At 48.5% G+C, this 16,324-nt stretch overlaps 6 protein-coding genes across 6 annotated transcripts; 4 read left to right on the forward strand and 2 right to left on the reverse strand.

Moving 5' to 3' along the window:
* Positions 1–173: 173 nt before the first annotated feature.
* prh1 (Salivary acidic proline-rich phosphoprotein 1/2) lies at positions 174–2,789 on the forward strand (the record flags this gene model as incomplete). The annotated part of the gene is made up of 1 exon (XM_064896844.1): positions 174–2,789. The coding sequence occupies one exon, from the start codon at positions 174–176 to the stop codon at positions 2,787–2,789; it is 2,616 nt and encodes an 871-aa protein (XP_064755794.1).
* Positions 2,790–4,304: 1,515 nt separating this feature from the next.
* Positions 4,305–5,803, reverse strand: RPN7 (proteasome regulatory particle subunit; the record flags this gene model as incomplete). Its single annotated transcript, XM_064896845.1, has 2 exons — positions 4,305–5,282; positions 5,333–5,803. 2 exons carry the CDS (start codon positions 5,801–5,803, stop codon positions 4,305–4,307), a joined length of 1,449 nt encoding a protein of 482 aa, XP_064755795.1.
* A 359-nt stretch (positions 5,804–6,162) lies between these two features.
* On the reverse strand, positions 6,163–8,118 carry LTR64_002476 (uncharacterized protein; the record flags this gene model as incomplete). The annotated part of the gene is made up of 2 exons (XM_064896846.1): positions 6,163–7,841; positions 8,115–8,118. The coding sequence occupies 2 exons, from the start codon at positions 8,116–8,118 to the stop codon at positions 6,163–6,165; spliced, it is 1,683 nt and encodes a 560-aa protein (XP_064755796.1).
* A 503-nt stretch (positions 8,119–8,621) lies between these two features.
* PEX11 (Peroxisomal membrane protein PMP27) lies at positions 8,622–9,440 on the forward strand (the record flags this gene model as incomplete). Its single annotated transcript, XM_064896847.1, has 3 exons — positions 8,622–8,688; positions 8,740–9,226; positions 9,278–9,440. The coding sequence occupies 3 exons, from the start codon at positions 8,622–8,624 to the stop codon at positions 9,438–9,440; spliced, it is 717 nt and encodes a 238-aa protein (XP_064755797.1).
* Positions 9,441–10,312: 872 nt separating this feature from the next.
* On the forward strand, positions 10,313–12,514 carry PCK1 (Protein kinase C-like 1; the record flags this gene model as incomplete). Its single annotated transcript, XM_064896848.1, has 3 exons — positions 10,313–10,524; positions 10,573–10,849; positions 11,174–12,514. 3 exons carry the CDS (start codon positions 10,313–10,315, stop codon positions 12,512–12,514), a joined length of 1,830 nt encoding a protein of 609 aa, XP_064755798.1.
* A 1,155-nt stretch (positions 12,515–13,669) lies between these two features.
* Positions 13,670–15,489, forward strand: LTR64_002479 (uncharacterized protein; the record flags this gene model as incomplete). Its single annotated transcript, XM_064896849.1, has 4 exons — positions 13,670–13,745; positions 13,805–13,975; positions 14,024–14,035; positions 14,087–15,489. The coding sequence occupies 4 exons, from the start codon at positions 13,670–13,672 to the stop codon at positions 15,487–15,489; spliced, it is 1,662 nt and encodes a 553-aa protein (XP_064755799.1).
* Positions 15,490–16,324: the final 835 nt, after the last annotated feature.

The raw sequence follows: 16,324 nt of genomic DNA on the forward strand, positions 1-16,324 counted from the left end.
GTAGGCACCAAATGCCCGGAACTTGAAGCTTAGGGAGGCTTCAGAGGAGAAGCTGAAGTGTGCTGTTGCCTTAGGCATTAATCTGGATTTCGATGATCGTTTCGCACATCTGCTCCACCGTAGTCAAGATCGAAATCTTTCTCTGGACTAGAATATGCTTTGACCACTCTGAAATGTCATCGAGGAAGAGGAAAGCTGTAGACGCATTCCAGACAGGGAGTCCCAGAACCCCATCTGCCACACTTTCGTGTAACACGAGCGACGATGCAGAAACATCGAATAGGCTGCCTATTACAAATGGTAACCGAAGCAGCACCAAGCCGTCTTTGAGAGAAAAGGCGCAAGTACTTCGAGAGACACGCCAAAAACTTCCAATATGGCCTCACGCAGACGAGATTCGGAAGAAAGTAAGCGAGCACGACGTGCTTCTTCTTGTCGGTGAAACTGGTTCCGGAAAATCTACCCAGATACCACAATTCCTGTATAATGAGAAATGGTGTCGACCTCAACATATCGGCGAACGCCAGCAGCGTATGGGTGGTCGCATCGCCATCTTGCAGCCACGCCGAGTGGCAGCTATATCTCTTGCGAACCGTGTCGCTTCTGAAATTGGCACGCCATTGGGAACAGCTAGCCCTGCTAGTCAAGTTGGTTACTCTGTGCGTTTTGACAACAATGTGTCTGCGTCAACGCGAATAAAGTTCTTGACAGATGGTATGCTACTGCAGGAGTTACTGCGCGATCATTGGTTGAAGGAGTATAGCTGTGTGATCGTGGACGAAGTGCATGAACGAGGTGTCAACGTCGACTTAGTACTAGGCTTCCTTAAGCAGATACTGGATGCTCACAAATCAGGAAAGCAGGATGGCAGACAAGGTGTGCCGCTGAAGGTTATCGTTATGAGTGCTACGGCTGAAATGGAAGGCATTGAGAAATTCTTCCTCGACACACCCGAGTTGCAGCAAGCAGCAAATGGTGACCAGACCCCTGAAGCCGATGAGGACGACTTTGCCGGCTTCTCTGACGACGAAAAGCTAGTAAACAACACGGATCAGCAAGCTAAACACACTATTAGTGTAGCAAGCTGCCACATCAAAGGTCGCCAGTACCCTGTAACCCTATCCTACGTGCCCCAGCCTGTTATTAACCTCCTAGACACAACAATGGACAAGATCACCTACATCCACCAGCACACGCCACTGCCTGCCGATATCCTGGTCTTTCTCTCAGGACAAGAAATGATCGAGAATCTCGAATCTCTCTGCAACATTTACGCCACAACTCTCGTCGATAAGGAAAAGCAACAGAAGCAGAAATTGCCAGCCTTACAAGCACTTCCCCTCTTCGCGAGTCTACCGAACCACTTACAGGCTCGAGTCTTCCAGCCAGCTTCTGCTTTCACACGCCGCGTTATCCTATCTACAAATATAGCTGAAACTTCAGTCACAGTACCCAATGTCAGGCACATTATCGACACAGGAAAACACAAGGCTCGTCTCTTTAGACCTGGTCTTAACCTTGATACGTTGCTAAGTACTCCTATCAGCCAATCTATGGCACGTCAGCGTGCTGGTCGTGCTGGTCGAGAAGCTCCTGGTACTTGCCATCGTCTGTATACTGAAAAGGATTTTTGGAGCCTCGAGAAAGATACAAAGCCTGAGATTCTGAGCACGGACTTGAGCTTTCTTGTGTTGACATTGAAGGCTCATGGTGTGGCAGATGTGCTTGGGTTTCCGTTGCTAACCAAGCCACCACGACGAAGCCTGGAGGCTGCTTTGGAGGGCTTACTGAACCTGGGCGCGCTTGACGGGGAGACTGGTGATATCACGGAGATCGGCAGGAAGATGGCTACATTGCCTGTGCGCCCAGATCTAGCAAGATGTCTGTTGGAGGGCAGTAAACATGGCCAGGACGTTATGGATACAGTAATCGATGTTGTGGCTGCCTTATCACTAGAAGAGGGCATTTTCCTACCTGTACGCAACGGTCAGACAGGAAAACAGAGCATGAAAAAGATGGGAGCAAAAGAGCTACTGCTTGGTGAGAGAAACGGTCTCAATGGACATACCAATGGTGAATCTGCCGCCTTACACGACGATGCTGAACACCCCGACTCAGACGAAGACATCTCAAACCCAGTCGAAACTGCTCGCCGCCAGCTTCTAAGCCGACACTCCGACCACCTCACTCTCGCTAACGCGATCTCTGCATACAGCTCACCCAACACATCCGACCGTCGAGCCTGGTGTGATGCCCACGGAATCTCTCACCGAGCAATGTCGCGCATCATGGATGTTCGAAAACAGTTACGACAGATGATGAGTAACCTCAAATATCGGCTGGTACCGTCCAGCAGCAACAACCCCGATGGAAACATCGGAGCAAACGGCACACTAGCTGACCTAGTCAAGAAAGAACTCGTTCTCAAATGTCTAGTAGCTGGCTTGTGGCCCAATGTGGCTGTACTCTCCTCACTGGCACCGAGTCAAGCTGGCCAGGTGAAGCAGAACCCGAATCAGCGAGCACCATATACAACTTTATTGACGAATCAGCCGATACACATCCATCCGAGCTCTGTGCTGTTCACGCATCGTGGTGGTGGTGGTGGTGCGAAGAAGGACAAGGAGGATGAAAATGATAAGATGAACAGGAAAAGTAGTGGTGTTGGTGCGAGCACGATGCCCAGGACTATCATTTTCACAGATCTGATCTATACGTCTAAGCCGTATGCGAGGAATGTTAGTGCAGTGGAATTGAATTGGGTGGCTGAGCTGGGGAGGTTGAGTTGACGAGCTAGAAGGCTATTAGTACTTTGTGTATGTTGTGGCCTGATCCTATCTTGCATGTGGTAGGCTCATTTTTCCCGTACTCGGTAAAACTCTTTGTCCTAGATTGTGCTAAACTCATTCACTCCCGAATTGCTCAATATCAACAACCCCATATACGGAACTTCTTTCACCCCTTGTTTCGACAGGCTCTTCTCTTTCTCTAATATGTGTCCTTTGACCCCTGCCTATGCATATACATGTGCCTCCACGACTCGTCCTTACATCGTTGTCGGATCGAGAGTCCCTAGCTCGTAGCACGATGTGCAAAAGGACCTAGCTTTGATTCTCCTGACACACTCGTCTTTGACGCAAGAATAAAACCAAGCGGGACGACACAAGCAGGGAGCCTTGATGATGGTCTGCCCAGACCATGCGCAGAGGGAACACTCATAACACTCTTCGGATATATGCAGCCTAGCCAGATCGACTGCAAGGTCTGGGATTTCCTCAACCAGATCATACAGAAACCTCCACTCGTGCATCTCGTCAAGACGATCTAACCGCCACTTGACGTCTTTGAATACCACATCACGTAGTCCTCGATCGCTCTGTGGTGTGGAGCAATACACATGCCGAATCAAAGAACCAATCTTCTCAGGCTCTTTGAAGAGAGAGACTAAAACTCGCCGATCCCTGCCTAGATCGCAGTAAGCGTGGAGAAATTTGTTCCGAGCGTGTGCACGAAGCTCAGGCATATCAAAGCGGTCACCGAGAGCATACATCCGGCTGGCAAGCTCGAGAGTGTGAAAAATCTGGTATACAGAGTCTGCGACTGTATCAACATGAGGAGCCTGAAAGACTCCTCGGAAAATCTTGGTGTCGAGATAGAGTGGAAATCCGGTTGGCACATAGCAGAAAGTGATGAGACGTGCTACTAAGCTTGGCTCGATGTCGGCGAAGATGACTTTGGATTGAGCGACCTCCTGATATGCATTAGTGTGCTGTGGGTTGTGTGAAGGTTTGCCTACCCTGTTCTTGCACACCAGCAATTTTCTGAGATACCCCGACTGCATTTGAAGGAACGATCTATGGACTCTGATGCTGTGACCCTGAACCTCGATCGTGAAATCCGTGAAAAGACCATCTCTAAGCAACCTTTAATATCTTGTCAGTGAATTAACCGCAAGAGGCAAGGCTTTTTGGTCTGTCCTCCTAGCAACAGGCCGCGGTGGGGCATCTCCAGGATACGCAGCTAGTTTTCGATCACTTACGACAAGGCCGCCATTATGACACCAGGAACGGATTTGTACCCGAAAATGCTGGTGCTTGCAGGTCAGTAGATATGTCGAGAGGAAAGATCGAAAATCGTAGTCGATCGAATAGTTGTTGTTGCAAATTGCAAGAACGATCTTGGTTGCGTAAGAGAAGAATTGAGCTAAAATTTTGACCTGGTACTGAAACTTCACTCAGTGGAGTTCTTAGTATCTTGTTTGAGCTTCACAATGTGATCAGAGTCGTAAGACTGAGGTATGCCAATCAAGTACGCTCACTACCCCTCAATCTAACGTTCTGTCCATATTTCTGCAGTTTTGTAATCAAAGCATCACCTTGCTTCACCACATCAGCGTACTGTTTGTTCTTGTCGTCAGGTCGTGTTGTTTCAATTATTCCCTGTACCCTATCGATCGTACAGCTTACCCGTCCTCCTGCAATGAACTTGGCCAGATCTCGGTCCAGTAAGTCAACACTGATTCCAAAAGCATCCGCCATGGCCTTCAAGCCAACCACTCTGTACGACTGTAATAGCTGCTGATAACCTCGTAGCCTCATCTCTCTGACAAACCAGACCTTGTGCTCGAACAGATACCGATCCTGCAGTAAGAACGTCTCTTCCACAGTAGCCAATGCCAAGAAGAATGCTCGATAATTACCCTCATAAAGACTTCGAACCAATGACGCCAAGGAGGAAAAGTCAATGGGTGCTTCGGATTCTGCACTCTCCATGCCTTGACCTGTTCCCAGCGTGGTCAAGTTCACTACTGTTGCCTTTTCTGGTGTAGCTGTAGATATGTCTTCCATCTCTTCATCTTTGGGTACCTTCTCGTCGCCACTGCCAAGTATAGCCTTGATTTCAGGAGCATCCACAACTTTCGTCTTGAACTCTGTTCTCTTAAGAGCCATTGTTCCTGCTAAAACTGCATACATGACTAGTGCTGAATAGCTGCAGAGTTCGTAGCTGGTAAACGTAGATAGAGAGTCGAGTAGAAGTGGTGCAGCAGTATTGTAGGAGCGGACCGTGAGTAAATGCAGACCCTTGTAAGCCTTAAGCCTATTTCTTCGATCCCAATCACCACCACTTTCTACCAGAATGTTAGCTCGGTCGACCTGCTTCTTGACAAAGACTTTGTCGTTGAAGAAGAGGCCGATTCGTATTATGGCGAGGACAGTATCGATTTTCGCGCCTAACGGACCAGTCTTCTCGAACACTGCCTCGTAAGACTCTATGGCTTTGTCCTAGAAATCCTTGTGAGCAAAATGCTTCTCGAAGAGCATTACGAGCTTACCTTGTCTCCCACTCGCGCCCAGAATTCTGCTCTTTTACTTCGGGCTGCTTGTACTTCAGTTTCCCCAGCCGTTTCTTGGGCCTGTTCTTCCTCTTTCTGAATTTCCTCAAGCTCTTTGTCGTTCTCAGTCTTCAAGTCGTCATAGAGCTTCTCATCCCACGGAAGGACCTCTCCAGATACATTGCGCTTTGATGGTACCAGGTTGCTCGAAACCAATGAGGCTCTTCGATTGCGCTGAGTTGTGGGTGTAGGTACTGCTGATGCACTTCCCTCACCCTTCACATTCAGGATACCTTCAGTAGGATGAGCTAGGTGCCGATATAGCGGTGCCATTTTGTGGTCTTTAATTGCATCTTGAATGTACTTCAATGAACTCTGCTGGGTTTGTCGGGGCGAATTGTTTGCAATGTTGAAGATGTTCTGAGCGAGGGCGAGGTTCGGGTACTTCGAGAATTGAGGTTCTGAACCCATCTTGAAGATAGCCGATTTAGGTTGCTTGAAGACAGATTGTAAAGAGCCGCATACAATTCTACTGTTTGGATAACGGAAGAGTTCCTGCGTGTTTAGAAGCAACCAAAGCCAGGGTACTGACGCAGTCGGTACCTGCCTGTGATGAGTCGCCGATCCGGCTTATCTAAGCCAAACGAAAGAGGCTTGGCACTCCACGCGTTGAGCGCGTCCTCTGAACACTACGAATCCTCAAAACGACGGTCCTTACTGCAGTCCTTGTTGCCAGCGAGCAGACGGGAGCAGAATAGTGGAACATGATTGTACATACCAAGTGCAAGCCCCATGCCCTAGTCGCGAGGCCACATGAATGCAACAATATATTACAGCTTCGCTCTCGGAACCGCGATAGACGCCTCGTTCTTTGCTCTGTCCTTCAACAAACGTCGCAGAATCTTGCCTGCCGCACTCTTTGGGATCTCTTCAACAAACCGCACACCGCCTCTCAGCTTCTTGTGATTCGCCACCTTACCAGCAATCCATTTTATAATCTCATCAGCATCCTGCTTGTCGTCTTCTGTTTCAGGTAGGCCGGTTTCTCTGTTGCCAGCCTTACCACTTTTCTTTGCGTGCACTATATATGCCCTCGGCACCTCTGTGTGCATCTCCTTATCTTCGATCCCAATCACTGCAACGTCATTCACCAACGGATGATCCATTAGTTTGCCTTCCAATTCAGCAGGCGCAACCTGGAAGCCTTTGTACTTGATGAGCTCTTTCACACGATCAGTGATGTAGAAGTTGTGGTTCTCATCCTGAAAACCAACATCACCAGTCTTAAAGTACCTCAGTCCATCAGCTTCAACGATAGCATCTTTAGTGGCCTTCTCGTTCTTCCAGTACCCTTTGAATATGTTCGGCCCTGCCAACCACAGCTCACCAGCTTCACCAGGACCCAGCTCCTTCTCTTCTGCACTCATATACTTGGCGATCATGTTCGGGAACATCTTGCCAACACTACCCACACTGTCATACCATTCATTCCACGGTTGAGTATGTGTCATAGGACTGGTCTCACTCAAGCCGTATGCTTGGTTGATCTTGATCTTGAGTCTTTTGTGTACGGCGTCTACCAGCTCTTGGGTCAATGGTGCGGCACCGCTTGTGATCATCTTGACGGAGCTTAGGTCGTATCCATCAACCACTTTGTCCCTCGCTAACCTGACTATGACTGGAGGCGCAACATAGATGAAAGTGATCTTATGATCCTGAATTGTGCTCAGGAACAGCTTCAGATCAAATGCTGGCATGACGACAAGTTCAATTCCGCGATGCAATGGCTGATGAACGAGCCCTGTTAGGCCATAGATGTGGAAAAACGGTAGCACTCCCAAGATCTTGTCCTTTCCAGTTTCATACCAATGCCCGACCGCGCCCTTGATCAAGCATAGGTCCGAGATTACATTTCGATGGCTTAGCATAACACCTTTTGGCAAACCAGTCGTGCCAGAGCTGTAGACTAGGAAAGCAAGATCGTCATCTGGTTGCAGCTTCCTTCGTCGATACCTCAGTGCGCCGCTCGTCTTGCGGATGTTAGTCCAGTGCTTCACCCTGTGCTCTTTGTCTCTCGCCTCCCCGAGCAACAATATCCGGTCCTGTGGTATGCCTGCTTTCTCGGCCGCCTTCAGCGCATTTGGTAAGAATTGGACAGTAGTCACCAAAGCTCGGCTACCACTGTTGTTCAGTTGGAAGGCCAATTCATCAGGGCTATATGCAGGGTTTGCCGGACTGATGATACCACCAGCAAAGAAGACACCGTATATTATTGGGCCCACATCTATGTCGTTTGGCGCATAAATAGCTAGGACCTCGCCTTTCTGCCAGTCCCAGAGATTTTGCAATCCTTCTCCGAAGGACGTCGCAAGAGATCTCACGTCGGAGAAGGTGTATGCTCGTGACGTGTTAGTAGCTGACCGGTATATGACCTGGCTGTCTGGGAACTTTCGCGGCTCGGGGTTGTTGAACATGAAAGCCCACATATCAAGATCTGGAATTGACACATCTGGAAATGAAGATTTGGTTGGCATCTTGAAGAAGTGATAGAAGCTACGAGCTCTTTGTTGTTATAATGTTCGATGTTCAATGGTTGGGTGTTTCGTTTCAGTCAATCGCGGCTTACACTCTGACAGCATACAATGCTCCTCAACGCTCTTGCTCGGCTCACCAAAAGATGATGTTCATAGATTGAAATTAAGTAGATACCCCTGAAACCGAACGAAAACGGCTATTGAATGTGAGTAGTACTTGGATAGGACGAAAGGCATCATGATCATACCCATGATTTGGAGCTGGGGTACTCGTTAGCTTCCGTAAACGCCTCGGTCTGGGGAAATGTTCTAGATTAGGGTTGACGCGTTTAACTGTCACCACATCCAATACTCTACCATTTCCAACCACTGAAGACCGATTCTTGAACGGGCACGTTGAGCGCCCGAACATGAAGGTCTTCAATTCTGATTTGGTTTCTATAGACAGCTTTGGGACAAATTCGAACAATAATGCTATGTTTGCGAGTAGCACGTGTGTTACGGCTGTTCAGCCTATGGCCGGATGGCCAGGCTTGACTCCAGTGTGACCGGCCACATAATATACCTTCACCTTTCCTTGTACTCAGCCGTGCCTCGGTAGCTAGGCCTATCTTTTATCATTCTCCTGTAAACACCCTGCGTGCTTGCGAATTCAGCTTGATTGGGCTCAATCCTCTACCCATCTACCTCAAGACGTCGAACGCTCAGCGTGAAGCACTGTGATTATAGACCGTGCATAACACATCACCGCAATCATGGTGGCAGACGCGCTAATCCAACACCCTGTGGTCACCCACTATCTGCGATACGTCGCAACGACAGGTGCAACTACCCATGTTCTATACCACTACTAATTACTGACATGCCTCATAGTCGGTCGCGACAAGATCCTGAGAACGATCCAGTACTTTGCTCGTTTCTACGCATGGTACCTGTACAGAACCAACAACCCCACAAGCGCCATTCAACCATGGGCAACGCTTAAGAACCAGTTCGGCCTGACGAGGAAGATCCTCAGAATAGGGAAATTTGTTGAGCATATAAGAGGAGCGTCAGAACTGTATGATGTAGCCATGAAGAATGGCAGTGGGGACAAGATCGTACAGTATCTGCAAACCCTGCGACAGCTGGGTTATGCCGGATACATGCTTTTCGACACATTGACAGTGCTCGATGCTATGGGAGTCAAGAAATACGAAGGCGCCAAGCGATTGCAGGCGACTGCCTACAGATTCTGGTTTACTGGTTTGACAGCCAGTGCTCTAGCAGGCATCTACAGTTTGTACCAGCTCAACCAGAGGACGAAGCAGATTGACGAGAAGGACCCCGACGGCAAGATGGAGAAAGTGAAGGTTGCTAAGTACGTTTGTTGTCGCTGCCACACATGGATACTGCTAACGAAACTTCACAGGCAACGCAAAGTCGCAAACATTCAGCTTACTTCAGATTTGTGTGACTTGACTGTGCCATCAACCGCTTTGGGGTATGCCAATTTTGACGATGGTATCATTGGCCTGGCAGGGACGTTGAGTAGTCTGCTGGGTATTCAAGGAGTTTGGGCAAAGACCGCTTAGACTACGGAGGCCGATGCCGTATTCAATGCCGGTGCACCGGCGCAACCGTATAGTGAAGTCCCTAATATTTCCGACACAACTGCCGGATCGATCCAAGGTGCAAACTACTCAAACACGAAACTGCTAGCCTTTGTAACGACGAGAAAAGTTCGGAGCAGGCTCTACACATCTCGATACTTATCCATCGGCTTTCTTTCAGGCGTTCGAGACCACCAGTCGGTGGACCACATTAGCGACTTTCTGCGTATACTGCGTGCCAAGCTCATGAAATCTATACACAGTACAAATGTACTTCAATCTGATGCAAAGATACGGCTGCCCAGTAATGTGGCAAAGAATGATGCTCTCCTCATTATCGTTTCTGTGACTAAAACTCCAACATGAGGAGAGCGAGCAAAAGTCGAAATCGTCATCTTGAATCTTGAAATCTCGAATGTCTCGTAATCTGGAGGACATCGATGCATGCTGAGCCTTTCAGCAGGTAAGCTATAGCTCTCTCAAACGCGGGCAGAAACGGAAGTGGTTGCGGCTTGTATCCCAACGTCACTTTGGTAGCTTCCGTTCAGAGTTGAACACAAACAATAAATAACATCGAATTCTTCCCGCGTGTTTATAATTGTTACTATAACAGAAGTATCGACTGCATGTTAGCGTCTAGACCTTCTTGACTGACCTGCCTGAAACCCCATACATATCACGTCGGAACATCTCGGACGTCGTCATCATACACTGCAACTTCTGACCCCATCGTTCAATCCTACCCAGCGAGACGGATAGAGGTCCGAATAGACCCGTGAATTCGTGGAGAAAGCATTTCGGCAGTCCTCCTTGGCCAATACAAGAGAAAGGATACATAGGGAAGCATTACGCACATGTCTGCTCAAAACGACTTTGAACGTCGACTCTCTGTTGTGAACGGTATCTCAGATCGTCGAACGTCCACTGCAGAACCACGTCCTGCTACTCCTGGACCAGAAGAAAGTCAAGCTCGTGCAGAAATCGCCAAAACACAACTACGAAACTTCGATCCAACCATGGTTTCTCAATCTGTCAACAAAACAGCTTTGCACCCAGGTGGTGTTCAGTAAGATCTCCTACTGATTTTGCTGAGTACTTTCTTACACATCTATAGGCCAAGTCGAGAACACACAGAGCTCGAGGAAGAGCTACACACTCACGCTCATATCGACTATGACCGTGTAGCCATTATCGCCAACCCATCGGTAGCAGCTCTATACGAAGATGCTCTTGTCTACGAAACGGGCTCTGCCATGACCTCGACTGGTGCTTTGACTGCATACTCAGGTGCCAAAACTGGTCGATCGCCCTCGGATAAGAGAGTGGTCAAAGAGCCAAGTTCCGAAAAGGACGTTTGGTGGGGACCAGTCAACAAGGAAATGTCACCAGAGGTAAGCTCATCTTTGCTTTCAAGAACCGAACCTCTTCAAGATTGCTCTGCGGCTGTGGCATGCATCCTCCGGCTATTTGGGCAAGGACGTCTTATCACAATCCATCGGCTTACATCTTGCTGCTTTGCTGGCTGATGGTGTTCAAAACTTTGAAGCGAGCTGTTCCCCGCAAACACGCGACACTAGAAGCGACCTTTCCCCCCACATACAAATGACGTCGACGTCGCCACCCGTAGCCGAGGACCAAGAGCCGGAAAATATCGGGCTTGATGACGGATTCGTTCCGTGTTGTTTGGGTACCTTTGCTAATATGTGGTGTCCTAGGTCTGGAAGATCAACAGGGAGCGAGCAATCGACTACTTGAACACTCGAAACCGAATCTACGTCGTCGACGGCTATGCAGGATGGGACGAGAGATACAGGATCAATGTCCGAGTTGTGTGCGCTCGTGCCTACCATGCCCTCTTTATGCGAAACATGCTTATCCGACCAAAACGATCAGAACTCGAGCACTTCCATCCTGACTATGTAATTTACAATGCTGGTTCCTTCCCTGCCAACAGATACACTACTGGTATGACCAGCCCGACCAGTGTTGCCCTCAACTTTGCCGAGAAGGAGATGGTCATTCTGGGAACAGAATACGCTGGTGAGATGAAGAAGGGGATCTTCACGGTACTGTTCTACGAGATGCCAGTCAAGCACAATGTCCTCACACTGCACTCCTCTGCCAACGAGGGCGAGAAGGGAGACGTAACAGTCTTCTTTGGTCTGTCTGGTACTGGCAAGACCACACTATCAGCTGATCCTAAGAGAAAGTTGATCGGTGATGATGAACACTGCTGGTCAGACAAGGGTGTTTTCAATATTGAAGGTGGATGCTACGCCAAATGCATTGGCCTGTCAGCAGAGAAGGAGCCCGATATCTTTAATGCCATCAAGTTTGGATCCGTGCTCGAGAATGTGGTCTTTGACAACGAGACCAGAGAAGTTGACTACGACGACGCTACCTTGACAGAAAACACCCGATGCGCCTATCCAATCGAATACATCCACAATGCGAAGATTCCATGTCTATCTGACAATCACCCAACCAACATCATCTTGCTTACCTGCGACGCCCGAGGTGTGCTACCACCTATCTCTAAGCTTGACACCAACCAGACTATGTTCCACTTCATCTCCGGCTACACCTCGAAGATGGCAGGTACCGAGGACGGTGTCACAGAACCACAAGCTACTTTCTCATCTTGCTTCGCTCAACCATTCTTGGCGCTCCACCCAATGAGATATGCTAAGATGTTGGCCGAGAAGATATCTGAACACAACGCCAACGCCTGGCTATTGAATACTGGTTGGGTAGGTGCTGGTGCTACCACGGGCGGCAAGCGATGCCCTCTGAAATATACTCGTGCTATCCTCGATGCCATTCACTCTGGTGAGCTCGCCAAGCAGGAATACGAAACATATGACACATTCAACCTGAACGTGCCAAAGACATGCCCGGGTGTTCCAGATGAGCTGTTGAACCCCAAGAAGAGCTGGACCGGCAGTGCTGATTTTGGTGAGGAGGTCACCAAGTTGGGCAAGCTCTTCAAGGAGAACTTCGAAAAGTATTCATCTGAGGCTACAGAAGATGTCATTAAGGCTGGTCCGGCTGTATAAGTAGTTTCTTTGACAACTTTTTGACGAAATATATCTACCTTGCCAACGTTTATCACTATCAATCCTCCTGGCGTTGTATGTTAACGACTTGAGCGGTCTTGCATTGGGTATCAACAAGTATACGGATTGTTTCATTTCATCTCATTTTTTTAATGACAATGTACTGTTCTCGCTCAAATGTCCAAACACATCAGAGAATCATAGGACTATCGTCAGATCCTTGCGACGCGCGTCGTCTTGTTGTGATGCGTTTATGCTCTAGCTGAGTAATGCAGGTTACTGCTCCATTTTCGTCTTCCATTCAGCTTACGCTCACAGTGAACCTGACCGACACAAGTTCTATCCAGGTCGTACTTCAACAACATGACTGTCGGAGGGCTTGGAGATTCAATATGCTGACAGGACATACAGCCCCACGCTGGAGACTCGCCAATGGCACATCGAGGCATTCTCGGATATCTGTGAGAAGTCATTGCCATGTAGTTTGCCTCACATAGAACTGCATTCCCCCAAAGACACGGGGCTATAGGTTGTTGGACAGATCCGTTGATGTCTACGAGTGATTCGAGGTGAATTCAATTTTGGAGGTATTCTTCGTAGCAGTCTTCAAGAATCGCCATGCATAAATTTAGCAGCCAGTAGGGTTTAGTCAACTCCACTCACAGCACCGAATGTGCCTTCCTCCACCAGCTAACCAAAGAGAGGGCATCGCACTGTACCATACTGGACTTCACCACTTTCCAACTTTCTTCCTCCTTGTTACTTCACTTTGCACGGAAGTTGCCTCGAAGCAAATCAACAATATGGCAGACCCCGACTGGTTACTTTGACAATAAACTTGTTCTCGAACATTTCCTCTCGACATCTTTCACGTGGCTTTCAATTCTCAAATCTACAACTTTTCTTCTGCTCTGCGATACACAATAGGCTGGATTTATCTCGCCGAATTAGTACTTTTGCATTCAGACGACTTTCCTTTCTCTCGAGATACCCCATCGAATTTGTTTTACGGTCGTTTGGAAAGGGGGAGTTGGTATATGTGTGATTTCTTATAGAGTCCCGAGGATTGCGCCCGCATTTCGTCGGAGGCAACATTTTCCGCTTCTGCGGCAGAGCAGGACTCACCCATTGTGGCGCCGAGGCACTTGATACGAGATGCTGATCAACGGCGAGAAGTATGCTTGTGAAGCATGTGTCAGAGGCCATCGAGTGTCTTCATGCTCTCATAGTGGTTAGTCACTACTTGTGATGTGGACGTGGCCACGGCAAGCAGACTAACTTGTGGATTAGAGCGTAAACTACTTCATGTGAACAAGAAAGGCCGACCTGTGTCGCAATGTCCTCACTGTCGAAGTTTACGAAAGAATCGATCGCAACACGTCAAGTGCGAATGTCAAGACAAATCGCACGCAAAGGAGGATTGTCCACACTTGAAAGACCTGCAACAGGACGGACAAGGTGGTAAGTGAAAGATTTAGCAAGCTGTATTCGTGCTGACATCTGACGCAGACTCTCCTCCAAGTACGTGTTGCTGCGGTCATGGCGGAAAGTGTACTTGCTCACTGAAGAAAGAACCTTACCTCGATACTGTGCCTGAAGACCTCCCCTCCCTATTGCAGCAGCAGCAGAAAGAGAACAGGAAATCTACGGGACCTAATGTCAATCAGCATGATAGCAGACCTACAATATTCACCAATGGTCATCACAAGCCTGTGCATAAGTTCAACGACGCTCACAATCATTGTGGTGCTCCTTACAGGATACCGTCTAGATCACACAGCCATCACGGTCCTAGCCATAGGGAACTAGCTCAAAGGTCTACAGACAGTCTACCATCAATGAACCGCGCCCTTGTCCACCATGAGTCTCCTCTGCACAACGTTCTGAATGCGTCCCATGCACAACGCCAGGCTCGATCTGAACACAATTCACCACTACTTGCGCCTACAAGCAATCCTAGTATACCGTTTCAAGTCGAAATCCCGCCATTAGATCCGAACGCCTATTCGTACTCACCATTCGATGCGCAAAGTCCTAGTGTTGGGCCTGCGCCGCAGTTCCCAGAAAACATTCCCGAGGACTGGTTCACAACGCACGACGATGCTCATAATTATGGTCCACCAGCTGTACCTGAACTAGCATACATCGACTGGTCAAAATACGGGTTTGGCGGCACGCCACAGATGAACAGTCCAGGAAACATGAAGAACCTATATGGTGATGTTGCTAACAGCCAGGTTCCATCGTATGCTACATCCATGGAACATTTGAACCAGTTGACTGGTTCGGGGTTCAACACACCTTCAGCCGATGTTTCCGAAGTCGACGATCTGCCTACTAACCTTCGGCCGACCGCTTTTCGCACCATCAGTCATGCTTCCAATGATATGAGTAGCACTGGAGCCACAGAAGACGACATCAGCCATCGCTACAGCAATTCTTCGAGCTACTATGGCACACCAGCTGGGAATGCACTTGCCAATGGCATGGGAGACCTCGATATTGACAAATTTATCGCTGAGACTTCCCGACAAAACAGGTCGCCGCAGCAGGTGAACCAGTACGCTATTCCCCCTTCCACGTCATTGACGCCCGAGATTCAGCAACAACAATTCTTCCAGCCTCCATATCCTCAACAGCAACGGCAACATCCTGTCCAACAGCCTTCACCTCCACGTTCACAGCATCAATTGTCGACACCACCGGAATCGATACTAGGGTTCTCGATCACATCTCATCCTTCGCCGCCAGAGTCAACAGATCTCACAGCTCCGTACTCAATACGAGAAGCCCAGGCTCAGGCTCATGCTCGCAGCATGCCGAAGCCGAATCTGCCGACAGAGTTGCCGAGGACGTTATCGAATCCTGATACATTCGAAGATCCAATGTGGTGTGCACCTGACGTCGATCTTTATGGTGTTGCTAGAGGTTTCAATCTGGACGATGAGAGGGAAGATGAACAGTGGGCAAAATAGGTCGTGTTTGAGAATGAGAGCTGGGTCACCCTGGAGGTCTAGGCTGGCGTATGGAGTTTCAAGGTAGAGCAACAGTCAACCTGGAAAAGACAAGCTGCACATATGAACCATTCAAATAAACAACTTTTACACGACATGATGCGATATGAAGATGATTCGGAAACAAGTCTGACGAAGACTCGGCTGGCGTTGGAATGAGAAGCACGACTTAGCAACGTATATGGCAGGCACGATCGGTTGGGTAATGGAGTTCAAAGCTAGTGTTGCGTTGTTCACTTCAAGCGTATCTATTTTGGCTTCGGTCTGTGGCTCCACGAAGCCTGAGCCTTCCTGACACAGTATCATGGGAGCACTGACTTCTCTAACTTTTATTCGAGTTTGACATCGAATTACTTTGTCCTTCACAACATCCTTCTGATCATCATTCCGTCAGTACCATGATCGTGAATCTTTTCCCTTGTCTTGTGTACTACAGCAAGGTTGTATAAGAAGCTGAATGTGGTCGCCGTAAATAGCAAGAGATGAGTCAAAGTTGCAGCGCCACCAATGTAACCGTGCTTGTAATTAGGTACCCAGTTCTCAGTCTAGAACATGCGAGTCACAAACTGGCAGATCGAACAAATGTGGATTCAGCGAGCGTAATGAGAAAGACACATTTGATGTGTACTCATTCACCGCGGTACGCACTGTTTTAAAGTACTATTTATTGCATTGGGTCAGTATAGAGCTTGATACTACGGGTACTACGTAAAACTTTGAGTTGCGCTCCTACCCCTTACGCTCTTCAAATCGTATACACCTTGAACCCACCCACACAACAGCACAAATTTGCTAC

This window comes from Lithohypha guttulata, assembly GCF_036872675.1.
Source record: "Lithohypha guttulata strain CCFEE 5908 chromosome Unknown scaffold_2, whole genome shotgun sequence".
Classification (NCBI taxonomy): Eukaryota; Fungi; Ascomycota; class Eurotiomycetes; order Chaetothyriales; family Trichomeriaceae; genus Lithohypha; species Lithohypha guttulata.